General features: G+C 46.7%; 1 protein-coding gene across 1 annotated transcript in view; it reads left to right on the forward strand.

Annotated features, from left to right (window-relative positions):
- Nucleotides 1-27666, forward strand: part of slc30a6 (solute carrier family 30 member 6) — a 169408-nt gene that overhangs the window by 110980 nt on the left and 30762 nt on the right. The window contains 6 exon segments of the mRNA XM_038814568.1: nucleotides 704-798; nucleotides 11099-11147; nucleotides 15636-15755; nucleotides 17834-17936; nucleotides 20579-20626; nucleotides 23492-23560. Of these exon segments, the coding sequence (XP_038670496.1) occupies nucleotides 704-798; nucleotides 11099-11147; nucleotides 15636-15755; nucleotides 17834-17936; nucleotides 20579-20626; nucleotides 23492-23560 (484 nt within the window).

Raw genomic sequence — 27666 nt, forward strand, 5'->3', positions numbered from 1 at the left:
AACTACAAGTTTTTTTCCCTACAACATATAAATCATGAAATTAGCCATTTACACATAAGTTGACTATTCACCAGTGAAGTCATACATATCAATACTGTGTTGTAAGAAAAAGGGCCAATATTTTGGCTGAATCCATGCCTTAAACTCCAATAAACTTCAGCGATTCACTTCAGTCCTCATTTTAACCACTAAAGGTTAAAGAGGAACACCTCATCTGTTCAAAGTTCTCAAATTCTGTATTCAAAAATTGAGGGACGCCCATGCACCAAATTGAGGGACGCCAGTCTTGTAGCTTCAGAGTTGGTCTCAGGCCAGTCCACAGTCATAACGTTCACTTGCCACAGAGCTATTCCACGACACTGCAGCAGTGTCACAAAACTGCCAAACCTGAATATATATATTGTTTTGCATGGCCGTTTGGTTAAAAAAAATGCCTCCTCCCTTGCCCATGCCCAGATTTTCTTGCCTGTTAGTGTTGAAATGGCTTTAAGCTAACTGGTACTTTTTCCCGCTTGTAAACTCCAGTTTTTGTAAAGTTGGCATTGAAGAAATGCAACGAGCCTCCGTTTGATAGACGGTTGTATATTTAGTGGCTGCAAAGCAAATGTCTAATCAACTTTCAGAAAAATAATTACAGGATATGCAATTGAAATAAAAATCAATTTCCTTAGTTTGCTAAAAAAAAATGAATTCTATCCTGCAGGGGGCGTCTTCTTGTTGGTACCTTTGTGGCCCTGTTCTTCAATTTGCTTACGATGCTGTCTTTGAGGAACAAGCCATTGGCTTACGTCTCTGAAGGTATGTCCCAGTCCAACAGCCGCATACTAGCTACAACATGGTAGCAATTTCCAATTACTTAGATGTTGCTTTCTACAAGACAGGTGTTAATGGTTTATATGAATGTCAATTATGTACAGGAATCTGTCAAAAAGTATAACTTAAATTGGCTTTAAAACAGAAGTTAATAAAAATAAAATTGCTTCTTTGCATTCGTCTGAGCAGCAAGGGTACTGAATCAACATTAGCATGCATTTGCTCATTAACCTACATCTTATTTTCAACTGTTGATTTGTTAATTTAGTTCTCTGTGACTCCTCCAGTTTGTTCATCTGGTGTCATCAACACACATTTGCTGTTTTAAATCAAATCTTTAAAATGGCTCCAGGTGTTAGAACAGCCTCCTATCCAAAAAGTACATAGACATAGAAACATAGAAGATAGGAGCAGGAGGAGGCCATTCAGCCCTTCGGGCCTGCTCCGCCATTCATCACGATCATGGCTGATCATCCAACTCGATAGCCTAATCCTGCTTTCTCCTCTCATAAACCCTTGATCCATTCGCCTCAAGTGCCATATCTAGCCGCCTCTTGAATGTATTTACTGTATCACTGAAGAAAGAAATGTTTGATGTTCCTGAAAGTGTCTTAAATTCTGTTTAAAGTCTAGCATCTACATTTGTAACGTAAGCATTTGCACAGGAATTACGTTATACACCAATTCATCTTATGAACATTCAAAAGATTGTTTATAGGTTTGAATAAGTCATTTAACTTACTACATTAAAACAACTGGTTTCAAGTCAGCTCTTGAGCACCATACTTATACATTTTTTTTAAATTTGCTTTTTGTAAGCATATAAATTCTTATAAATTGTTCCACCTCAACTTTATTTCCTGTAGTTTTACCAAGTGCCTGTAGAAATCTGTACATTTGTTACATTTGGAAGCACCACATGGATGTTATTTTTCCATTCTGTTGGATTTTGACCTGTCTCACCGGGAGGAGTGGGCAAACCATGCAATGCCCAATTATTCCCTGAGCCAATAGTGAATTGCAGTGTACTTGGGAGAATGGGTGTCAATTGGCTCATTAATGAGCCTAATTGACATCCCATCACAGACAATCGGGATTCCCGCACCAAGCCCCTTACCCCTCCAACCGCATCTAGTTTGGTTGCTGCTGTCACAGGGCCTCTCCCAGAATCAAGTGGGCCTGGCCACGATGGGTTTCATTAAATCCAGCCCTATGACTCTTACCAACCAGGTAGAATCCCAGTAGATTTGTGCTGGCCCCTCTTTATTGCCTCAGCTTATTTTATATAGGGTGGCATTGCTTGTGTGCAACCTTTGGTTAATCCCAGCTGACATTAACCAATTGGGTATTCGTGACCTTGCTAGACGGCATCTTGGGACCAACCGGACCAAGTGTGAGTGAAATTAAGAACCTACTCATTAGTCTCTGATTAATCTATCAAAACACATGATCAACAAACATGGTAAGATTTAGTTGCGTAATGGTCTTGATTTTAATATTTCTGATGAATTTTAATATGAATTGGGTGGCCTAAGGGTTTGTATAGAGAAATAAAGTCACTTCACGGCTGCATAGGTGCTGCCGGTGAGTTTAACAGCATCTGAAAATATTGCCAAATTCAATTTGTTTTGTTGGCAGATACCCTTTTTTTACAATACTTCATCAATATTTAAACATCAGAATGACAGCCACCGTGAGAGCAATTACAGGCTTTCTTAAGTTGAGTTTTTCAAGGAAGCAAGCAAGTCACAACAACAATTTGAAATCCTACTCAGTTTGTCATAAACTATTAAGTGCCCTCCAATAACTATGCCTTTCAGTTAATCACTTTGGGGGAGAAAAAGAAACTATTACCTCACGATAGGTGGTCAGATTTCCAAAACAGAGTCCAATATTCTAACATAAAAACAGAAAATACTAGAAATACTCAGCAGGTCAGGCAGTATCTGTGAAGAGAGAAAACAGTATGTTTTCAGGTCAATGCACTTTCTGTTTTTATTTCCGCTTCCATGCATCCGCAGTATTTTGCTTTGTTCTGACAATTTGTTCCTGGATTTAGAATGAAGTTTTTTTTTTTGTCATTTGTTCTGTCAATTTTCTCTTGGGTGGTGAATTCTGATACCATGAGGATCAAGCGTCTTCCAATGCTTCACCCATGTGACCAGCCTTCATTTTTGATTCAGGACCGTGGGCATTTGCAATGTATAAATGTGTTCAGAAGTGAGCAGTCATTATTGAGAAATCTGCACCAACTGTTCTGCCAGCTAATCCAGGACATTACGGCAGAATGCAGTAGTCCACTGTCATCGTGACTGCAATCAGCTAGCTGAACAGACGCAGGACTTTAAAATTCCTGGAGCGGGATTCTCTGAAATCGGCGCGATGGCCCGACGCCGGTGTCAAAATCGGCGGGAACCATTCCGGCGTCGGGTCGCCCAGAAGTTGCGGAATCCTCCACCCCGGAAGGGGCTAGCAGCGGCGTGACCCATGTCACAAGTGCGTGCCGACATTGACGCCATGCAGCGTCGCTCCACAAAAGACGCCACCACAGGACGCTCGGGAAAATGGCCGCCCACCGTGCAGCACCGAGTTTCTAGGAGCAGGACATCGAGGCACTCCTGGACGCAGTGGAGCAGAGGAGGGAAGCCCTGCACCCCAGACGCGGCCGCAGGGTCGCACCACACGTCAGTAAGCGCCTCTGGAGGGAGGTGGCAGAGGCCGTCAGTGCCACGGCTGTAACAGCCAGGACAGGCAGCCAGTGCCACAAGGTCAATGACCAGGTCAGGGTAGCCAGGGTGAGCCCACCCCCCAAGGATGGGCGGCACAGCCCTAGCTGAAACCAACATGGCTGCACCCACTCATGCAGGCTGCATTGGCAGGATGGCTGTGAAATTATGCCAACATACACACAATCGCTGGTCTGCAAGTATATGTCCGCCTAACACTGTTGCCCTTTATCTCTGTCACCCCTCTTTCCCCCCCCCTCCAACCTGCCAACCGCCCCCAGGACATGCCAGGGCACCCACAAGACATGGAACAACCCGGGCTGTCAGGCAGTCAGGCATACAATGCCCCCACCCAGTACTGGGGCGCCCACAGGACAGAGTGAGACCTGGGCCGTCAGGCATACGATGCCCCCACCCAGTACTGGGGCTCCCACGGGACAGAGAGCGACCTGGGCCGTCAGGCATACGACGCCCCCACCCAGTGCCGGGCTGCCCGCAGGACGGGGATAGACCCGGACCCTCGGGCGTCCACCGCCCCAATCTAGTGCCAGTGCGGCAACACCATAGGGCCACACCCAGCGACGGGAAGGGCAGCCACACCTACAGGCCCCCGTCCCAGTTGACCCAGGACACTGACAGACAAAACACAACCACCCAGGACATGACACACAGGACACCCAAACACAGGACACCCAAACACAGGACACCCAAACACAGGACACACCCACCCAGGACACTGACGCCCGTGACACTGACGCCCGTGACACTGACGCCCGTGACACTGACGCCCGTGACACTGACGCCCGTGACACTGACGCCCGTGACACTGACCCCGTGACACTGACGCCGTGACACTGACGCCCGTGACACTGACGCCCGTGACACTGACGCCCGTGACACTGACGCCCGTGACACTGACGCCCGTGACACTGACGCCCGTGACACTGACGCCCGTGACACTGACGCCCGTGACACTGACGCCCGTTACACTGACGCCCGTGACACTGACGCCGTGACACTGACGCCCGTGACACTGACGCCCGTGACACTGACGCCCGTGACACTGACGCCCGTGACACTGACGCCCGTGACACTGACGCCCGTGACACTGACGCCCGTGACACTGACGCCCGTGACACTGACGCCCGTGACCGACGCCCGTGACACCGACGCCCGTGACACCGACGCCCGTGACACCGACGCCCGTGACACCGACGCCCGTGACACCGACGCCCGTGACACCGACGCCCGTGACACCGACGCCCGTGACACCCACGCCCGTGACACCCACGCCCGTGACACCCACGCCCGTGACACCCACGCCTGACACCCACGCCCGTGACACCCACGCCCGTGACACCCACGCCCGTGACCCCACGCCCGTGACACCCACACCCGTGACACCCACACCGTGACACCCACACACCTCGGGTTGTCACTTTAGCAATGGGGCTTCTGGTACACTCACTGATGCGCACCAAACTGCCACTCCGGTACAGCAGTTGGAGGTAGAGCAGCCGGGCCGGACGGTCGGGGCAGCCCGGCCCCATCAACCAGCTGCCGCCCAGACGGGTCCCGGGTTCCTGGAGTTACCAGACCCACCCATAGAACCGATGTAGTCACAGACCCTGGAACGTTCGAAGGGGGTGACGGCCGTCTTGCAGCACCTGCAGACGCAGGTGGAGGAGTCTACCCGCATCCAGGAGTAGGGAGTGGTGTCGGTCATGCATGCCACCCGGGCCGAAACCGCATGGGTGGTGTTCGCGGTGGAGGCAATGGGTGCGATGGTGTCAGACATGGGTCGCAGAATGCAAGGCCTGGGGCTTTCCATGCAGGCGGCGTCTGTGGCCCGGGACATGGCTGCTCTCTTACAGGAAGCAATGAACCAGAGCCAGCTGCAGATCACAGCGGCACACAATGCAGTGGCCCAGTTTCAGCAGGCCATGGCGCAGTCCCAGCAGGCAATGGCCCAGTCTCTGCAGGCCATGGCCCAGTCCCAGCAGGCCATCACTGAGGGCATCAGCGCCATTGCCCAAGTTCTGGCCGGTGTTGCCTGGATACAGACAAGGATGGCCACCTCCCTGGGTTCCATGGCTGCAAACTTCCAGAACCTTGGTGATACCAGGGCGGGCCTCCAGGACTGGCAGTCAAGGTGCCAGTGGTGCATCGGGTGCTGGATCCGATCGCATCCCCGACCCATGAAGAGGCCCGGAGGCCATTGGGTACCCTGAGGGCGGAGGAGATGCTGGGGCCCGTTCCGGGCACCCCGCAGAGGAGGTTCCGGAACACTGCAACACCTCGGACCCCCCCCCCCCTTCCGTCCCAGATGTATCTGGTGGACAACGGGCAGAACAGGCTGGCGCATCCAGGCCGGGCCGCTTCAGGAAACGGCTGGCAAAGGGAATCTAATCACAGGGCAGGGGTCACAGCAGTCCACCTCCAGTTCTGCTGTACCATCTGGGGAACCACTTAGACGTAGTCATAGGGACCCTCAGGCCAAAAAATTAGACACTGAGTAATTAGACACGAGTGCAGGGCACAGATTAGTCATAGGGGCTAGGGCACATATATGAACTGTTTGTCATTAAAATCGCTTTCATACCTACAGGAGCTGTCTCTGTGCTCTGTCCAATGCGTGCGAGGGTGGGGTGGGAGGCGAGCGCCAGAGTGCGTGTGAAGGGTGATAGGACGTTGAGCTCAGTGAGTGTGCCCCCCCCCCCCCCCTTCCCCGGGCGGGTGATGCGGTGTTGGGCGGGGTGAGGGTGGTTGGCGGAGTAAGGGTGGTTGGTGGTGGGCGAAGTGAGGGTGGTGGGCTGGTGCCGTACTGTGCTGTCTGCCCATACTCTGTGACTCCCCCCCCCCCCCCCCCCCAAATTCTGTGAACCGTGCGGCTATCAACCCGTCCGTGCACGCTGCCGACGGTGACAGTGGACAGCCTCCTGTCCCTGTCCAGCCCATCTGTCCATACATTGTCCCCATCCCCTCATCTGGAGAGGCCTGCCTTCGTCATGTAGACCACATTCAGACCACCTGAAGTTTATGTAGTGGTACCCCTTCCTGTTCATGAACACCGCCCTGTTATCCGCTGTTGGCCGTGTGGCGATGTGGACCCCATCGATTGCCTCCTGTACCATGGGCATCCTGGCCACAGCGCGAATCCCGCTTCCCGCGCATCCTGTGGGCGCAGGCCCAGGGAACTGGATGTACCGGTCGCAATGTCATACAGGGTGTCAATTACTGCACAGATGCACCGGTGCATCAATGCCTGGGAGATACGGACAGGTCCCCACTGGCGACTGGAACGACCTCGTGGCGGAGAAGTCAGGGCCACCGTCACCTTGACGGCCACCGGTCCCACACGGTGCCAGGTGTGCATCAAGTGGCAGATATGGGCGATGGTTGCCGGCTCATCCGGGAGTTTCCTTCGGCATGCCCGGTCCGTGAGGTCTGGTACGATGAGCAGCGCCGGTACACACAGGACCTCAGCTGGCGCCCTCCGTCGCTGTGGCACCACCACCATCTCCTCCTCCTTCGTCCAGTCAGACGTGCAACCTCTCCAGCCTGGGCAGCTGCCACCTGCCCTCTGCGGCAGCCTCCGCGCCTCCCTGGCACACTCCAGCTCCAGTAGGGCAACGTGTAGAAGGGCGGCTCCTGCCACAGCGGCCAAACATCGCTGGATAATGCCCAAACTAACCGGTCAGCAGGGGGTGGGGGTAGATGACATGTCATCATTGCCCATACCCCCCTCTGCAGCCAGGTGCCATGGGGCTGCATAGCGCGACTGTTTGCCAGCTAGCACCTGGTCAGGGCAAACCCCGGCACCCCCGATACCACTGCCTGACCCCGATCACCGGCACGCACCCCCCGGCCCTGGGGAGCATCCTCCACCGCAACACGCAACCGCCCCCCAGCCAAGGCCATGCCGTCTCCTCTCCGGCAGCCACCACATGACCTCCTCGCTCGCCGATGTCAGCCAGCACGACTGGTTTATGCTGTTTTCAGACCTACTTGGTCACGCCGGTGGGACTTTGGCCCATCCGGGCCGGAGATTTGCAGCAGCCCCGGGACCATTGCGTTGCGCCGATTCCCGCCATTCTGCGAGGCACGCAGCGCGATTCCCTTCGGCGGACTTTTTTGCGGGCCGCAGATACGGCAGCCAACGTCAGAGCAGCGGGGCGAGATTCGCTCCACTCCCCGAGGATTCTCCGACCTGCGGAGTGGGGTCGGAAAATCACGCCTTTGTCTTCGTGGTTCTTTTATATACTGGATCTGATTTGCATCAAGGTTTAAAAACATATGGGTGCGATCTTCTGGCCAGGCTCGCCTGGAAAAGCAGCTCACTGCGATGCAGCATGGCCGTGTGAAAGCCGTGGAGAACCCCACTCCCGGATCTACCTGGTTCGTAGCTCCTTGCAAGATTCAACAGCAATGTCACGAGACGTTGCAAGGAGAGGTCCTGCCCACAATGGGTGGGATCAGTTTTTGGCAATCTGTATATTGGAGTGAGGCAGTAACGCCTTCCTCTAATGTGCAGGTTCCCCTGGTACCTGAGACTTTGGGATTCAATCCTTCGCCTCGGGGTCTCAGGCAAGCATCATTTTCTGCTGGTCCCCACAAACGGGTACCAGACGGAACGGTGCCCCTGGGAGTCTCCCAAGGGAATCAGAGGCCCCCAGCTGCTTGACCTTAGGGCAGGGTGGTGCCCTGGCACTGCTGATATCAGCTTTGTATCCTGGCACCGCCTGCCTGTCACCCTGGCAGTGCAACCTGGATGCTTGCCTGGCACTGCCAAGGTGCCCAGGTGGCACTGCCAGTTGGCAAGGGCACTGCCAGGGTGCCACATTGGGCATGCCAAGGTACCAAGCTGGCATTTTTGCGCACGCACGATTGGGCTGAGGTTGTCCACCGTGGGTGTTGTGGGGGTGCGGGGCAGGGGCAGCCTCCCATCTTATGTTTAGGCTGGGGGGAGGTTGGGATTTTTTCTGTGGGCCTCGGAGATCGCTATTTAAAGTGGAGCTCTCCATTGTAACACCTCGGCCACGTGTTCCCCTTTTCGGCCCCTTATTCAACCCCCAGTAGCATTGAATAGTCATGTTTCTTGGCACTAGCGAGTGCCAGGGAACACATGCCTAAACACGCTCACTCAGGGACTTTGTTCCCTTTTGGAAGATCGCTGTAATTATCGTTGTATTTTTTGAGCATTTTAATACTGGAAAATAATCATCCCAATCCGCTTCATTGTTATGGTTATTTTCTGCAGCACAGTTAAATAACTCAGACATTATTATATTTTGTTGATAGACTTGATCAACTCATGAATCTTGACATGTATCAAAGACATGAATTTTAATAGAAAAATATCTTTGGGTACAGGGTAATACTGAGCTAAACAGTTTAATTTATTGGATCTGAAACTATCCCTGAGTAGTGGTATCACCTCTTTTTGGCCATTTGTGATCATCTAGAAATTGTAAAAATTATTAGAGTGCAGAATTTTTTTAACAAACATTTTATTAAGGCATTTATGGCTTTAGAATCACAAAAGGTACAAATACAAATGTAAACATAATTCAGTGCATAACACACCACTCCATCACCCACTGTTTCCGCCTAAGCTAGACAAAAATAGCCTAACTCCCCCTACCCCCCCCCCCCTTACACCCTAACCACCCCCCCCCCCCCCCCCCCCCCCCCCCCCCGCGCTTCATTGTATCTGCTAACAGTCTCGTTTTCCCAGAAGAAGTTGATAAACGGCTGCCACCTCCGAACGAGCCTGGCACATGATGAGGACGTGTTGATTCTGCTCAGGGCATCCTCTCACAGACCTGCCTCTAGCTCCTTACCCAACTCGTCTTCCCATTTACGCTTTAGCTCACCTATCTGGGTTTCCTCCCACTCCATAAGTTCTTTATAGATTTCTGATACCTTCCCTTCCCCCACTCCCGTTTTTGAAACTACCTTGTCCTGTATCCCCTGCGGCGGGAGAAGCGGAAAGGTCGAAACCTGCCTTTGCACAAAATCCCTTACCTGCAGATACTGAAACCCATTCCCTCCCGGCAATTCAAACTCCACTTCCAGATCTTCCAAACAGGGAAAGCTCCATCAATAAACAGATCCCCCAGCCTCTCAATCCCTGCTCTCCAAATCCCCCAGTACAAACCGGTTATTACCACAAAAATTAGAGCCCACACGACGCTCCCTCCACTCCATATGCTTCCACCTCTGCCCCCAAACTCTCAGGGCCGACACTACCACTGGGCTTGTGGAGTACCGGGCCAGCGAGAATGTCAGAGGAGCCGTTACCAATGCCCCCAAACTTGTGCCCTTGCATGAATCGGCCTCCACCCACTCCGACCCCTCCCCCATTACCCATTTCCTAATCATGGCTATATTTGCCGCGTAGTCGTAGTTCCTAAAGTTCGGCACACAAGCCCATAGATATTAGAGTGCAGAAGTAAGCCATTTAGCTGCTGTGTCTGTGCCGGCCTGCTGAAGGAGCAAATCACCGAGTGCCACTCTCTGCCTTTTCTCCATAGCCCTGCAAATCTTTCCTTTTCAGACAACAATCCAATTTCCTTTAGCAAGCCTCAATAGACCCTGCCTCCACCCCACACTTGGGCAATGCATTGTAAAACCTAACCACTCACTGCGTGATTTACCTTTTGTCTCCATTGCATCTTTTGCGATCCTTTCATTAATGGGGACACTTTATCCCTACTTACTCTGTCCAGGCCCATCATGATTTTGAATAACCCTTTTGAGTCTCTTCTGAACCTTGCTTCTCCAAGGGATGCAATCCCAATTTCTCCAATCTGTTCTCGTAACTGAAGTTCTTCATGCCTCGAACCATTCTCGTGAATCTTTTCTGGACTCTCTCTAATGCCTTCACATCTTCCTAAAGTACGGTGCTCAGAACTGAAAGCAATACTCCAGTTGTGGCCGAATCAGTTTTTTTACACATGTTTAACATAATTTTCTTACTTTAGTACTCTGTGCTCCCTATTGATAGAGCCTATTGCTTTATTAACCATGCTCCCAACATGTTCTGCCACTTTCAATGATTTGATGAATTGACCATGCTAAGTTGGTCCTTAATTGGAAAAAAATAATTTTGTACTCTAAATTTAATATATAAATATATATATATACAGTGTTTTCAGGTATCGCTTGGCAATAAATAAATATATTTCCATTGTAAGTAGGTGATAATTTCATTAGAATAAGGGTTATTCTATGCAATTCAGTGGCGGGCATTTCAAAAGTTGGCAGCTTCTTGGATGATTTCAAGTTGGTACTTTTGCCAACATGCTTAAAGGTTTTTTAACGGGAAATGTAATTATTACAGTTAACCACAGTTATGTTATAATCTGTTAATCTTTCTCCAGTCAACCCCAACAGGAAATAAATATTTTCTGTAGTACTGGGAAACCAAAACAAATGTTTTGTTGAAGGAAAGTAGAAGCACAGCTTCTTGGTTTCAACCTGCAGTTCTTCAAGGTGCTTATTTACAGACAACAATAGGAAAATAAATCTAATGGGACTTTTCACTGTCTTTGCAGCTGCCAGCACTAGTTGGCTCCAGGAACACGTTGCTGACCTAAGCCGAAGGTAAGAGTGATTTAGAAATAAAAGTATTTTCTGGAAATGCACAGCAGGTCCAGCAGCATCTGTGGAAAGAAACTGAGTTACAGTTTCATGTCTATGACCTTTTGTCAATTGAGTGGCCGGCAGATGAAACTTTGGTAGGTCCTTGATGTGTTCAGCTTTATTGAATTTTATTAGCATGTAGTTGCAAACAAGCTGTATCATAAAACTGCTTTTGAAGAGGGGGAAATAGTTCTGGATAAATCACTGTAATGTTGTAATCAGTTGCTTTCTCCCCAGTTTATCACAACAGGAAAGGAATATTCCTCCTCCATTATACCAGGAGAGCAAAACAAATGTTCGGTTGTGGAAAATAAACTTAGAAATGAGATAGAACTGCTGATTCATGCAAACTTCTGAAAAAGAGAGTAACATCAGTGTTGCCTAAAATTAGTTTATCTGGTACCTCCTGACAATATGGCAGCTGACTTTTTTAATATATTTATTCGTTCATGGGATGTGAGTATCGCTAGCTAGACCTGCATTTATTGCCCATCCCAATTTTCGTTGAGAAGGTCCATGTTTTGTAGGAACACCGTGATGTTAGGAAGGGAGTTCCGGGATTTTGACCCAGCAACAGTGAGTCCAAGTCAGGATAATGCGTAGCTTGGAGGGAAACTTAATGATGATTCATGTGGCCATGCATCTTTGTCCTTCTAGATGTTAGAGGTCATGAAATTGGAAGGTGACATCAAAGGAGCCTTGATGAATTGCTGCAGTGCAGCTTGTAGATGGTATGCACTGCTGACGTGGAGGGACGGAATGTTTAAGGTGGTGGGTGGGGTGCAGTCAAACGGGCTGCTTTGCCCTGGATGGCGTCCAACTACTTGTGTTGTTGGAGCTGTACTCAACCTGGCAAGTGGAGAGGATTCCATCACACTCCGAACTTGTGGCTTATAGATGATGGACTGGTGGAAGGCATGGTGGTGCAGTTGTTAACACTGCTGCCTCATGGCGCTGAGGTCCTGGATTCTAATCCCGGCCCCGGTCACTGTCTGTGTGGAGTTTGCACAATCTCCCCGTGTCTATGTGGGTCCCACCCCCACAAACCCAAAGATATGCAGGGGAGGTGGATTGGCCGCACTACATTGCCCCTTAATTGGGGAAAAAAAAGAATTGGGTACTCTAAATTTTAAAAAAATAGATTGGGGAGCCAGGAGGTGAGTTAATCGCCACATAAATCCCAACCACTGATCTGTTCTAGCCACAGTATTTAGATCATTAGTCCAGTTCAGTTTCTGGCCAACTGTAACCCCCCCCCGCCCCCAACCAGGATGTTGATAGTAGGGAATTCAGTGATAATAATGCCATTGAATGTCAGAGAAGATGGTTAGATTCTCTCTAGTTAGAGATGGTTATTGACTGGCATTTGTGTGGCGCATCTGTCACTTAGCACTTATCAGCCAAGGCCTAAATATTGTTTAGCTGCTGCAGCAAATGGACACGGACTACTTCAGTTTCTGAGGAGTCACAAATGGTGCTGAACATTGTGCAATCATCAGTGACCCACATACCACAGATCATATCAATCATCCCCACATATCATAGATTGTCATAGAATTTACAGTGCAGAAGGAGGCCATTCGGCCCATTGAGTCTGCACTAGCTCCCTACCGAAAGAGCACCCTACCCAAGGTCAACACCTCCACCCTATCCCCATAACCCAGTAACCCCACCCAACACTAAGGGCAATTTTGGAAACTAAGGGCAATTTATCATGGCCAATCTACCTAACCTGCACATCTTTGGACTGTGGGAGGAAACCGGAGCACCCGGAGGAAACCCACACAGACACTGGGAGAACGCGCAGACTCCGCACAGACAGTGACCCAAGCCGGAATCGAACCTGGGATCCTGGAGCTGTGAAGCAATTGTGCTATTCACAATGCTACCATGCTGCCCCTGCCACATCTGACCTTGTGTTGGAAGGAAGGTCATTGATGAAACAGCTGAAGATAAAAGGGTCTAGGACACCATCCTGAGGAACCTCTGTAATGCTGTCCCAGGGTTGTGATGCTTGACCTCCTAAAACTGCAACCATCTTTCTTTGTGCTAGGTATAAATTCAACCATTGGGGGCAGCACGGTGGCCTAGTGGTTAGCGCAACCGCCTCACGGCGCTGAGGTCCTAGGTTCGATCCCGGCTCTGGGTCACTGTCCGTGTGGAGTTTGCACATTCTCCCCGTGTCTGCGTGGGTTTCGCCCCCACAACCCAAAGATGTGCAGAGTAGGTGGATTGGCCACGCTAAATTGCCCCTTAATTGGAAAAAATTATTGGGTAATCTAAATTTAAAAAAAAAAAATTTTTTTTTTAAATAAATAAATTCAACCATTGGAGAGTTTTCCATTCAATTCCCATTGATTTTAGTTTTGTTCGGGATCCTTGATGCCACGCAAATGCAGCCTTGATGCCGAGGGCAGTCACTCTCACCGCAGCTCTTGAATTCAAATCTTTTGTCCATGTTTGTACCTAGGCTGTAATAAGAGCAGGAGTTAACGGCCTTAGCGGAACATCAGTTGAACATCAGGTAGCAGGTTATTGCTGAGTAAATACCACTTGATAGCACTGTCAATGATGCCTTCATCACTTTTCTGATGATCGAGAGTAGGCTGATGGAGTGGTAATTGATGGGCTTGAATTTGTCCTGGTTTTGTGGACAGGACGTAGCTGGGACTATTTCCACATTGCCAGATAGATGCCAGTGTTGTAGCTCTGCTGGAACAGTTTGGCAAGGGACATAGCTAGTTCTGGAGCACAAGTTTTCAGTACTATTGTCGGAATGTGGTCAGGGCCGAGTATTCAGTGCCTTCAGCCATTTCTTGATATCACTTGGAGTGAATCGAATAAACTGAAGACTGGCACCTATAGGCAGGGAATCACAGGAGGAGGCAGAGATGGATCATCTAAACGGTAGTTCTGGCTGCAGATGGTTGCAAATGCTTCAGTGCTGGACTAATGTGCTGGGCTACCTCATCATTGAGGTTGGGGATATTTGTGGAACTTCCTCCTGCTGTTGATTTAACTGTCCACCACCATTCGCAAGATTCATATTTGAGAGCTTGTGAGAATAGCTGAGGGGTGTTATCAAGATAGTTAGGTTTGCTAGTGCATGTAATTTGAGCAGAGTCTCTGCAGCCATTATAAGCCTAGTGTAAAGTCTCCCTGCCATAAAAGAAATCATTGTGCAGAAGGCCGTAATTTAAGCCATCTTCAAAACCAAAATTAAATACCCTGATTTTACTACAAGATGCCAAATTAGAAGTTTTTGAAGTAAATGAAAGGTAATTGTTGCTGTAATTTGTTCTTTCTTCACAATCCAGCAGATTGATGTGATTTAGATAAAGAACTTTGTTGAGTAGGGGCATACTGATCATGCGGTGTCCCAGTGGACTGCACTTTTACAAAACCACCTGCTAAAGATCAAACATTTGAGCAGTTTATACTGTAACCTCAAACTCGTCTCACCAGCAAGAAAATAATCCTGTAGTTAAGAGAAATGTGATTTTCATGTCAGCTTCATTGATCTATGTTAAACAGCTGGTGTACATACATATAATACTATGTCAATATTTTCACTTCCCACAAATTTAACATGGTCACATAATTGTTAAACATGGATATCACTGTGCTGTCGTAGCATGGAGCACTGTAGTAGCCTTTAACGTTTTAAGAACAGGGACAAAATGTTGACTGTATACATAATATATAATGCATACTGCATGGTACATATAATAAATGCCCTGGAGTAATTTCAAGGCTGTAATTTCATCGTTGTACTCAGATAATTATAAAGCACTAAAGCTTCACTATTGAAAATTATTACATCATCTGTATCCTTGGATCGGATTACTGCCTCTCATGCACACCCAGGGATCCGTTTTCTGTTACCTTTGGGTGGATTGGAGGGAATTGTACTGCAAATTGAAAATTCTTGCCATCTGTACAAGTGTTAATTATTATCATCCATTTCTACTTGATTAGGAATATCCAATATTGCATGGTGCCACATTATAAATACATAGAAATAGGTGGGGAAAAAATGGAGGGGTTAAATCATTTAATATTTTGACCATTTGAGGTGTTGGGAGTGTATTAGCTGCAGTGTAGAGGGGCACAGTTTACCAGTTTGTTGTCTACCACATGTGGGTTGCTGAATGTATTCACACAGGGAAGTGGGCAGTGTCAGCACTTTACTACAAGGGCAAATTCAGAACAAGTAACAATCTCTGGGCTGAACTTGCACAATCTCTGGTGACTGCTGTCAGAACTAGAGCTCTTGGAATATGTTACTTGGGATAACAAATTACATGGGGAAAATCAAATGCCTTTTCAAATTGTTGTGTCCATTAAGTACTTAAGCCACAAAAACAATCATACTTATGAAGATTTAATTGCCAAAAAATCTAAAACACGGGATCGTTTCTAAGAGCCCTAATTATGTTTTATTTACAGTCTATGTGGAATAATTCCAAGTTTAAGCAGTATTTTGCTTCCTCGCATGAACCCATTTGTCCTGATAGACCTTGCAGGAGCACTGGCACTCTGCATCACCTATATGCTGATTGAAATAAAGTAAGTGATGCACACTAAGTTCCGCATTGTGTCTGATCGTTGGAAAATATTGAAGTAAGTCATGGAGGTGTGTTAAATGCAAGTTACGGTTCTGAATCAGAATTAAACTTCTCAATGTATTAAAATGTAAATAATATAGTACATTACCCTTTGTCCTTGTTGACCTCTCCACTTCATTAATGCTGTTGATCAAGTTGTCTTGCTTCAGGTTTCTCCTCCATGGAACTGCTCTTTCCCATGGTTCTATGCCATGATATCAGCCCATTTCAAGCACAGTTTTCTCTTTTCTACTCTGATCTGTTGCCTCTCATCCCTTAGATCTGTCCTTAGCTACTTTAAATTTCTCTGCTAAGTTCTGTTTTACTTCCTTTGCTGCATGCAGTGACATTATTGGTAGGCATGGCTGGTGTCAGCCTCCGTGTCAGTGGCACCCAGCTCCACTTACAGCATTTCTTTTGACCTCAGAGCCCGCTCTTTTGCTGTCAGACTGCTTCTTTGACATCATCGTATTGAGTCAGATTCTTCCAACAGAGCGTCAAGTGCCCAGGTGGCACTGCCCAGCTGGCATTTTTTGTGCGGTAGCGATCGGGCCAGGTGTCTGCAGAAGTGTTGGGGGTTGCGGGGGGAACCCTCCCATAGTGAGTTGGGGGTTGGGGCTGGAGGCTGGCGTGTGGTGGGGGGGGGGGGGGGGGGTGGTCAGAGATTGTGTTTGGGGCGTCCCTATTTTTCACTACAATGAGGAGTTCACAGCTCCTCAATGCAGAAAACGGGGCTATATGGGCCTCAGCTGTGCGTTCCCCACTTGAGGCCTTGTATCTAACCCGAGTGACGTTAGATACCATTGTGCTTCTTGGCTGCGAGTGCCAGGAAACACCACGGCTAAACACGCTCGCTATGGAACTTGTTTCCATTTAGTTAAATCGCACCCTTTTTGACCTTTGTTATGTGCTCCATTCCCTTGCCACTGACTTCATCCTCCTCCCTAGCCATTTGATTAGAGTGAAAGAAACAAAACCTTGGCATTATTACTGCTCCTGAACTCAGTTTCAAACCCTTTAGTCTATTAATCACCCAAGGCTGCTTATTTCCATCTGCATCTCAACTATGATGTCTCAACAGTCGAAACCTTCTGCTGTTGAAACTCTCATCCTCATTTTTGTCTTGATTATGGTTACTCAAGGTAAGCATACTAATCATACACAAGGATTGGTGAAACAAAAATACAGACTATTTATTTGAAGATGAGACAATATGCAAGTAATGTTAACCTGAGGGCAGGTATAGGACATCTCACTTCTGCTGCTGCATGTAGTCTGACTACAAGACATAGGACAAATACACGGCATCCTGTCAAGGTGGCAGTGATTGACAGTAGTTTAAGATAGTTTTGTCGAAGTTTTGTACTGTTGACTTCTATTATTTTGCATTTTTCCTCAATGTCAGTCACCGCCTCCATTTTGGTAACATTTGAAAATGCTACTATTGAGTTATTTTTTTCTCAATTCCAAATCATTAAATCTGAACAATTTTCCTTTATCCCATAACTTTTTTTCATCAATAATCTGAGCTTTGATTCTGTGTGTAACTTACTTTGACCCTCACTGGAATTCCCTTCTTAAACTTCTCTAACTTTCCTTTGTGCGGAGTCTGTACGTTCTCCCCATGTCTGCGTGGGTTTCCTCTGGGTGCTCCGTTTTCCTCCCACAAGTCCCGAAAGACGTGCTGTTAGGTGAATTGGACATTCTGAATCTCCCTTTGTGTACCCGAACAGGCGCCGGAATGTGGCGACTCGGGGATTTTCACAGTAACTTCGTTGCAGTGTTAATGTAAGCCTGCTTCTGACAATAATAAAGATGATTATTTATTAGTTTAGCTGCACTTTTAAAGCCCATTACAACACCATCTTTCAGCCAAGTTTTCAATCACCTTTTTTAACTGCCACCTTTGTGCTCAGTATCGCTCTTATCTGTAGATTGCGACATGGGTCATTTAGTATTGCTAAGGACACTGTATAACCAACCATGAGAAATGTTGAAGCCATGTATTGCCCACCACCTATTTTTTCCCTCTGTTTTCAGTAATTACTTTGCGGTGGACACAGCCTCGGCTATAGCTATTGCTGTCATGACATTTGGCACCATGTATCCAATGAGTGTCTACAGTGGAAAGGTGCTACTTCAGGTAAGAGCCCTTCTTCAACATGTCAAACTTTGTGGAAGGGCAACTTAGTCTATGATCATCAGTAAATCAAGTTCTCATTAGGACTTCGTCAAAGCATAACTTTAGGCGTGTAATTGCAGAGCAAATAATGGTTTTAAAGTTAGGATCTTATTAAATTATTGTTATGGGCCAGAACCACAAAGGGTGTCATGGAGTTCACCTGACCCACAACTTTTAATAGATTGTGGTTATGGGGAGCACAAGGGCCTACTCTGCAGGTGTGATGCAACAGAGATCTACAGTACTTTTAAATTAAAACAATGTTTATTTATGAAACCAGTTAACACTTTATAAATTTACAGTAAACATCTTAACAACTATCAACACCAATAAATTCCCCAAAGAATACAGTACTCGATGAGTAACTCGTGATCTTTCCTTGCAACATCCATAAGACAAAAAAGAACCCTTTTTACAGAACGACATCAGGTTGAACTTCTCTACTGAGAACAGTTACCACTTTGAAATAACCAAATGAACATTCTTTAGCTTGCAGCGATTCAGACACATCTTGCTGTGACTGCAGCTTCTCCAAATCTAAAACTAAACTAAACACAGCCTGTAACAGACAGCCCAAAGCGAAAGTAAAAGCAAACAGACAGCCCAGCTCCACCCACACTCTGACATCACTGATAAACACCCATTTCTTAAAGGTACTCTCACATGACAGTTTATAATGTGAGTACGTGAAATTGTCATACCATATCCACTTGAACTGGGTACTTGGTTTTACCAAACCCAGATTGAGTTTGGAGAAAATATTTGTGGTGAAACAACAATGATGGTTGCAGGTCTGACACTATTGTTTTTTTAAATATTTTTATTCTCCTTTTTCACATTTTCTCCCAAATTTACACCCACCAACAATAAACAATAATCAGCAACAAATATGTCAATCCCCATAACAATAACAACGATCCCATCCTCCCACCAGCCCCCCAAACATTAGCCCGCATGTTTTACATAAACAACTGACAAAAAGGAATCAGGGATTACCCATAGTCACCCTTAATACACAGCCCCCCCTCCCCCCAACCCTCCCACCCATCCCCCCCAACTAATGTTCGATGTTATCCAGTTCTTGAAAGTGCATAATAAATAATGCCCACGACTTGTAGAACCCCTCCGAGCTTCCCCTCAGTTCAAACTTAACCGTCTCAAGAGTCAAGAATTCCAACAGGTCCCCCCGCCACACCAGGGCACAGGCTGGAGGGGCTGCTCTCCATCCCAACAGGATCCGCCTTCAGGCGATCAACGAGGCGAAGGCTACAATATCTTCCTCCGCACCAGTTTCCAACACTGGCCAGTCTGACACCCGGAATATGGCCTCCCGAGGACCTGGGTCCAGTTTCACATGCACCACCTTGGAGATTACCGTAAAAGCCTCCTTCCAGTAATCCTCTAGCTTTGGACAAGACCAAAACATATGAACGTGTATCTGCTTGCTGGCAAAATCCCGAACCTGCATGTATCTAAACATTTCTCCCTGCTCCTGCCCATACTTTGCTTCCAGCACCTTCAATCCTGCAAACTGGCCCCTAAGAAACAAATCTTTTAACGTCTTAATCCTCTTCTCTTCCCATTTCCGGAAATTTCCATCCTACCTCCCTGGCTCAAATCTGTGGTTCCCCCGAATCGGCATTTCCCTTGACCCTGTCCCAAACCCGAAGTGTTGGCGAAACTGCCTCCAGATTTTCAATGAAGCTATTATTACCGGACTCCCTGAGTATTTCCCCAGGACTATTGGGAGCGGCGCTGTTGCTAGTGCTTTTAGTCCCGACCCCCTGCACAGACTCTCCTCCATTCTGACCCAATAGCAATCAACCTCTCTGACCTCTGACCCAGATCCGCACCTTCTCCACATTCGCCGCCCAGTAGTAGTTCGAACATCAGGTTCGGAAGACCCAAACCCCCTGCCTGCCTTCCCCTCTGTAGCAACACCTTTCGCACTCTGGCCACCTTCCCTCCCCATATGAATGAGGAAATCCTTCCCTCAATCTCCCTGAAAAAAGCCTTTGGCAGGAAAATTGGTAGGCATTGAAAAATAAACAGAATTCGCGGCAACACATTCATTTTAACCGCCTGTAGGTTTGACGCAGCGCTGAAAGCAGCTATCAGATAACAACTTTTAAAAAATAAATTTAGAGTACCCAATTATTTTTTCCAATTAAGGGGTTATTTAGAGTGGCCAATCTACCTACCCTGCACATCTTTGGGTTGTGGGGGTGAAACCCACGCAGACACGGGGAGAATGTGCAAACTCCACACGGACAGTGACCGAGGGCCGGGATTTGAACCCGGATCCTCAGCGCCGTAGGCAGCAATGCTAACCACTGTGCCACCGTGCTGCCCATCAGATAACAAATTAAGAATATTTATGCAAGAATCATGTCAAACAACATGTAGGGCTGTTCCGTTTCTTCTGTCCGTGTATGAAGGGCAGTATCTGAGATTATGGTGGCAAGTAACAAGGGATTGAAAATGAAGGGGGGCAAAATCGTCATGTTATGAATAAATATATTTTCTGCGTAAGTAATCATAAATGAGGGTCTGCTGTTATAACTCTTGAGATTCATAACATTACATTTAACTTTATTTTGCAGACAACACCTTCTCATGTAATTGGTCAGTTGGATAAACTTTTAAGAGAGGTATGTAATGCTTTCAAGTTAATTTAAAAATTACAGGTTTTGTTAATTTTTACAAGGGATGTGGACATCACTGGGAAGGCCAGCATATGTTGCCCAGCCCTCACTGCCCTTGATAAAGTGGTGGTGAGCCACCTTCTTGAACCACTGCAGTCCACCTGGTGCAGTTGCACCCACAGTGCTGCTAGAAAGGGAATCCTAGGATTTTGATCAGGCGACAGTGAACAAACTGGTTTGGAAGGTGCTGTTGAAGGAGGTTTTGCTGCAGTGCTTCTTGAAGATGGCACTCACTGCTGCCACTGTGCATCAGCAGTAGAGGGGGTGAATGTTTAAGGTGGTGGGTAGGGCTCCGAGCAAGTGAACTGCTTTGCCCTGGCTGATGTCATTCTTAGTGAATGTTGTTGGAGCCACCCTCATCCAGCCAAATGGAGAGTAAGGCACGTAGGGATAAATCTGGAAGGGTGGCGAGGCAGAGGCTGATGGATTCCATTCTTGAGCTGGACCGCCAGTACTCGATTGCCCCGACACCGGAGTTGTTGGCGAGCAGAAAGAAATTGCAGACTAAATTCAAGTTGTTGTCAACGGGCAAGATGGTGAACCAGTTATGATGCTCGAGAGGGACCTTTTATGAATATGGGGCTGGTTTCCCATCGAATTTTGCAAACAGTTTGCGAATCATTTAGTCCCACTTCTGCTCGTTATGTTTAATGATTCCGTGTCCCGGGGTGTTCCTGAAGAAGGACAAGTATCCCACGGAATGTGGGTCGTATCGATCTATTCCGTTGTTAAGCGTTGATGCTGAGGTGTTGGCAATGTGTTTGAAGCCCTGCTTCCCTGGGGTGAATTCAGATGAGGAGACTGGTTTTATTAAGAGCTGTCAGTTATCAGCCAACATTACGAGATAGTTAAATGTTGTGTCACCCTCCTTAGACCCCGAACCAGAGGTGATTATTTCGATGGATGCTGAGAAAGTGTTCGATAGTGTTGAGCTTGAGTACTTCTTTGAAACCCCTGGAAGGCTTGGCTTTGGGCCAAAATTTATTTCATGCCCGGAGACCACACTACTAAAGGACCTGATAAATACAGACAGTAAGGAAGGGGGAAACTGTGGGAAAATGAACGGACAGCTACTGGACAGGGCTCGAATGCCATTGAACAAGCCCAGGCGGAAGTGGGGAGTTGATTGGGGACTCTGGAGCGAAGCACTGAGCAGGGCCAACTCCGCCTTCTCCTGCGCAAGGCTCCGCCTCATGCAGCTCAGAGTGGTGCACAGAGCGCACCTAACTAGAACCCAAATGGATAGGTTCTTCCCGGAGTTGGAGGATAAATGTGAGGCCTGGCCAACCACGCCCACATGTTTTGGGCTTGTCCCAAATATGTAGGATTCTGGGCAGCCTTCTCCGAGACTGCCTTCTCTGAGGCAATGTCCAAGGTTTGTGCCATCTGGCTTGGATTCTTTGTTCATTGGAGAGGGTGGGGTTGAAGAGGTTGCGAGACATGTTTCTGGAAGATAAGTTTGTTGGTTTGGATGAGCTTTTAGAGAAGTTCCAGCTGTCAAGAGTGAATATAATCAGGTGCTTGCATCTTCACAACTTTGTACATAAGGACCTTCCTTCATTTCCGCTGACACCGTCGCCCTTGCTCTTGGGCAGGGTCCTGTCCTTGGCCAAATTAGGGAAAGATAAGATTATGGATATTTAAGGGCAGATGGAGCAGGCTTTGTTGGAAGAAGAAATGGGAGAGTGAACTATGCTAGGTTTTGGTGTAGGGGATTTGGAGTGAGGCTCTTCACAGGGTCAGCTTCACTTCCTCCATGTGCAAGGACTCAATATCTGCAGACCCTTGGTTGCTAAGAAACAGTCTAGTTTTTCATATCCTTTGTTGTTTTAGGGGTCGTAAAAGCTTCATTGAAATGCAGGCATCTAAACAGGGACAGGAGTGTAACATACCATTTGGTTCCTAGTTTCTTGCAGTACCTGCACATTAAGTTTTTGTGATTTATGTACAAATACACCACCACCCCTTACACTGACAAAGACTTCATTTACAACATTATGCCTTTGGACAGATATTCTAATGTCATGAAAAACAACGTAAATATAAATTGTTCTTTTAAGACGGTGGCTTGAGTTAATAAGGCTAGCAATGTAAGTCCATGGAGAACCTATTATGGAAATAAATAGTTCATGTGAAATCTTAGTTCTTTTGAAACCTAGAACTTGAAGTTCTGGAAGTGTTGCAGATATCCCAATAATATTAGGAAAAAAATTGAATTCTTGATTTTCAGAAAGCATTGATGCACAAGCGTTGATTCATCGGGGGCATCCCGAGTAACAGCACTGGGCTTCTAGCCGTGTGGTTTTGTGTTAAATCCAAACTTCAGCTTCAATTTGCTGCGACTACATTGAATACGACGTGTTGGCCCACATCCAGTTTGCAGGATGGTGTGTCCTGTGACAACATGCTTCTGCCTCTTGTGAGATGAGCACTCTCGTGCTGTAGGGCAGAATTCTGCATTCCTGGCTAAAGGAGAAAGTGTGACAACACAAAAACAAGCCTGAAGCAGGAAAACGGCTGACAGCTTTATTTTACTTTTCCATTACCAGGCAGAATGAGCCTTTTGAAATTGTAATGAGAGAAGTAAAGCAGTTTGACAGCAGCGTACATATATAAAGTATCCTTTGGAAACCAAAAATTATTAATTTTTTTGTATGCTTCTGAGTGCAGCTAACTTGTCAAGTTTACAGTGAAACATTAAAAGATAATCGGATCTTGGTTTTGTTTGTTGTTTAGAAGTTTAGAAATGTTGAACTTTCCGGTAAATAAAATTGAAATGTGTATGTGAATACTTTAATGTCATTGTTTCAGGTCTCCACTCTAGATGGTGTTCTCGAAGTGAGGAATGAGCACTTTTGGACCCTAGGATTTGGAACTCTGGTATGATCCTTCTAGATAGAGTACAGAATTTAGTCCTGCAGTACCAAATACTATAATTTTCAAATTATTGAGCTCTCTTGGTTTTTTATTGGGTTTGGTTCTAGGGATTGAGATGGGGACCGTCAGAGAATCACAGAATGGTTATCGCACGGAAGGAGGCCATTTGGCTCATCGTGCCTGTGCTAGCCCACCAAAGGAGCAATTCACCCAATGCCACTCTGCTGCCTTTTCCCCATATCCCTGAATATTCGTATTTTTCAGGTAACAGGGCAATATCCCTAATTCCTAGAACCTGCCTCCATTATACTGTCGGCCAGTGCATTCCAGATTACTCTGAGAAACGATTTTCCCTCGTGTCGGCTTTGCTTCTTTTGCCAATTACCTAAAATTTATCCCCTCTTGTTCTCAATCCTATGACCTGTGGGAACAGTTTTCCCGACATATTCTGTCCAGCCCCTCTCTCAATTTTGAAAATCTCAATCAAATCTGTAGGGGAATATTTTGGGGTCAGTGTTGATATTGGTTTTGGTTAGCTATGGAAAAGGACAAACACCAAATCAAGGTAATAATAATTAATTGAAGGAGGGCCAGTTTCAATGGGGTGAGAACCTAACCGCCCAGCTAAATTAGAATTGATTATTAGGCAAAAGAGAATGTAACTTAAAGGGGAGGTAGTTCTGGTACAGTTGTGTTATGACTGCATTAGAATAGAAACACTTTGTCCATCGATTAGGTTCCAATACTTCAGTATCAAATATTTAATCATTGAAAGGTACTAGCTACCTTTTATAGCAAAGCACATTTCAAATCTCTGCCAATGTTTTGTTCCCCTGTTGTGTATTTTCCCATGTAATTCTGCTGCATTTGTTTATGTTCAAACTCGGTGTCAATAAACCATTAATTCCCTGCTTCTCCTCATATACATACATTGAGCTGAACAGGTCGGCCATACCTCTGTATAAAAATAGACCTTGCAACATTTGAGTGAAATTCACTTGGGAAATGTTTCTAAACAAACAAACTTCATCACAAAACATATTATCTGTCTGTATTCGCAAACATAGAAACACGTATATCATTTTGATAGTTTCTTTCGTGCCAAATTTAACATGCAAAAACCTTGCATTTTTTAATTGCTTCTTAAAGTATGCAATGATGTGAATCAGGTGTTCATGCTTGTATTGCATACAAGATACAGAATTGGCTATAAACAAATGGTTATGTTTGGACCATATTGGAACATATTTCTACAGAGCAAAATGTTTAATTACTTGTTGCAAACAATTGGGCCCAAGAGAGAGAAACAGCATTGTAGAGATTTAGTCTCAGGCCACATCAAGTGCGAACATGCCATACACTCAGAGACAGTAGAAAATCTGAAGTAGCAGGTGTGAAAATAGATTCTGGATCTATTCATTTGTTATATTTGTAACACACATAGTTTCCACTGAAATCCCTTTGCACTTTGCCACATGTGAACATCTCTTTATGCAGTGCTTTAAGGGTTTTGTACTGCTGTTCCCTGATGCATGATGTTTTAAGTTTTATCTTTCTTTTCCCATTTCTATTTTTAATATTGACATTATTGAGTTTCACATTTTTTTAAGCTCTGCTTTTTTTGGATTCACTCATGAAGCTGTTTAGTATATAACATTTGTAGTTCTGTGTGGGTAATGTTTCTCTGCCACCACATGTATTAGAAAGCAAATGTTTGCATTGGTCATTGTTTCTAATTTCCTTCCAATTTCATCTGATAGTGGGTTCTGGGAAGGGCAAGGTGGCATGGCAAAGAGGAATTTACAACTAAACATTGTAGCTCCTATTTGTAAATGAAAACCACTAAAGTGATATCACTTGCGCTAAGAAGAATGAGTAAAACCTGTGGCATCCTGAAATATCTCCTCCATAGCTACACTTTATGTTAATGTCAGGCACCAGATTTGGGAAGCTCTCTTGTTTTCTCACTGGCTATCCTGTTTGTAGAAACGCAATTGATCGTCGTGTCCATGAGATTGCACTATGTTGGTATTGGCTACATTCAACATTAGCTTTGCTCAGTTGGAGAGATACTTGCCTCTGAGTCAGAAAATTAGTTAAAATCCCATTACAGGATTTGAGCACGTCATTCAGGCCAGACCTTGAATGCTGCATTATGGGATTTTGCATGCTGTAGCGTTGGCAAATGAAGCCAGCCGCACAGCAAAGTTCCCCCCCCCCCCCCAACACACAGCATTGTGATAATGGCCAGATAATCTGTTTTATTACTTATGATTGAGGCATAACTATAAGCCAGGGCACCAAAAGGACTCCTCCTCTCCTCAAATAGTGCCATCAGATCTTTTACCTCCACCATAGTGTGTAGGCAGTATGGTATAAACACACCAGCCCACAGATGTTGGCCTTCATGGTGTTAAGCAATATTCTGCTATTCATATAAGCCAAGTGGCCTTTAGTCAATGCTTTACCCTTTTTTCACCCTTTTACCCTTTTTCACCCTTTTATATAATTTCAAATAATTTTAGTAAAATATCTGGTAAGCATTCTGCTGTTCAATCATGAACCTTGCTAAAGAGTGGTGTTATTTAAATTGCAAACTTCCTTGAATGTTCCAAAGCGTAGACCATTTGGGCTTAGTGATATAGAAGACCAGGGGCGCGATTCTCTGACCCCCACGCCGGGTGGGAGAATCACGGGAGTGCCAGGCGATTCCCGCCTTGCCGCCCTGGCTCCCGCATGCGATTCTCCTCTCCCCCCCCCCCAGCCCGGATGGACAGAGCAGCCTGCCCAATCCGACGGGTTCACGCCGGCGCCAACCACACCTGGTCGCTGCCGGCGTGAACAGCGCGCGAACGCTGCGTGTGCGGCCTGTGGGGGGGGGGGGAGGAGGATCGAGCACCGGGGGGTGCTCAGTAGGGGTCTGGCCCGTGATCGGTGCCCACCGATCGGCGGGCCGGCGTCTCTAAAGGACGCACTCTTTTCCTCCACCGCCCCGCAAGATCAATCCTCCATGTCTTGCAGGGCGCCCACGGGGAGGACGGCAACCGCGCATGCGTGGGTTGGTGACAGCCAACCCGCGTATGCGCAGGTGACATCATTTAAGTGCCGGCGGCTGCGTCATTCACACGGCGCCACTTTGACGTGGCACCAAGGCCCGGCGCACGTAGTTGACGCAGCGCCGCTCCTCGCCCCCGGGGGTGGGAGAATAGGGGGCGAAGAGCGGCCTCCGACGCCGGAGTGAAACACTCCGGTTTTCACTCCGGCGTCGGCACTTTGTCTCCCGTTGGGAGAATTTCGCCCCAGTTCTTGGCCCTATCTGGGGTGCAATGATGGGGCTTCCAAATAAACAAACCCATCTATTTCTCCAGTGCTGTGACCTTTAGCGTGTGGAAGGTGACGCCCCCCCTCACCCGCCTGAGGATGGAACTCCATTTAAAAAAATGTAATTAACAAATCTGTGTACAGCAGCACTCTGAAAGGTCTCTTCAGTTTCTGCCCAGGACCCCATGAATCTCAGATGACTGAATCCCAGGCCTGATGGGCAGCCCCACATCAGGAATTTCATGAGTGCAAAGGGTGGGAAACACAGCATCTCTTTATCATATACCTGTCAACACGTGAGCGGGCCCAGAGTGGAGTCCCTTGTCAGAACTGGCCCTATGGAAAACAGCAAGTTGTTTTCCACATCCATCTCTGAGATCCAGTGGAAAATCTTCTGGGTTTAGAGTGGAACGCTCAGGTCATCAACTAAAAATCATCATGAACCTTTTGAATACTGTTTGCTTTATAGCGTGTATATATATTCCGTTAATCTCAATGCAGAGCCACACATTGAAGTGTTTCTAGCATTCACTCAGTATGTACTGTAAAGTTGTCTTCATCCCATGGAAATCTCAGCCATTCTTCATTCTTCTTTACTTTGAATGCAGTGACTAAGTAATTAATATTATCATCTTTAAACTTCTCTTTTTGCTTTTCTTTTTTGATTTATCTTGTCTCCTCTGTAACCTGTTATAATTTAGAGCAATGATTTATTCATGTAACTAATTGTACCATGAGAGCAACTTCCTTTCTAAACTAGGTGATCCTTGTTGGTATGTCGCTTTATT

This window comes from Scyliorhinus canicula, chromosome 1 (assembly GCF_902713615.1).
Source record: "Scyliorhinus canicula chromosome 1, sScyCan1.1, whole genome shotgun sequence".
Lineage (NCBI taxonomy): Eukaryota > Metazoa > Chordata > Chondrichthyes > Carcharhiniformes > Scyliorhinidae > Scyliorhinus > Scyliorhinus canicula.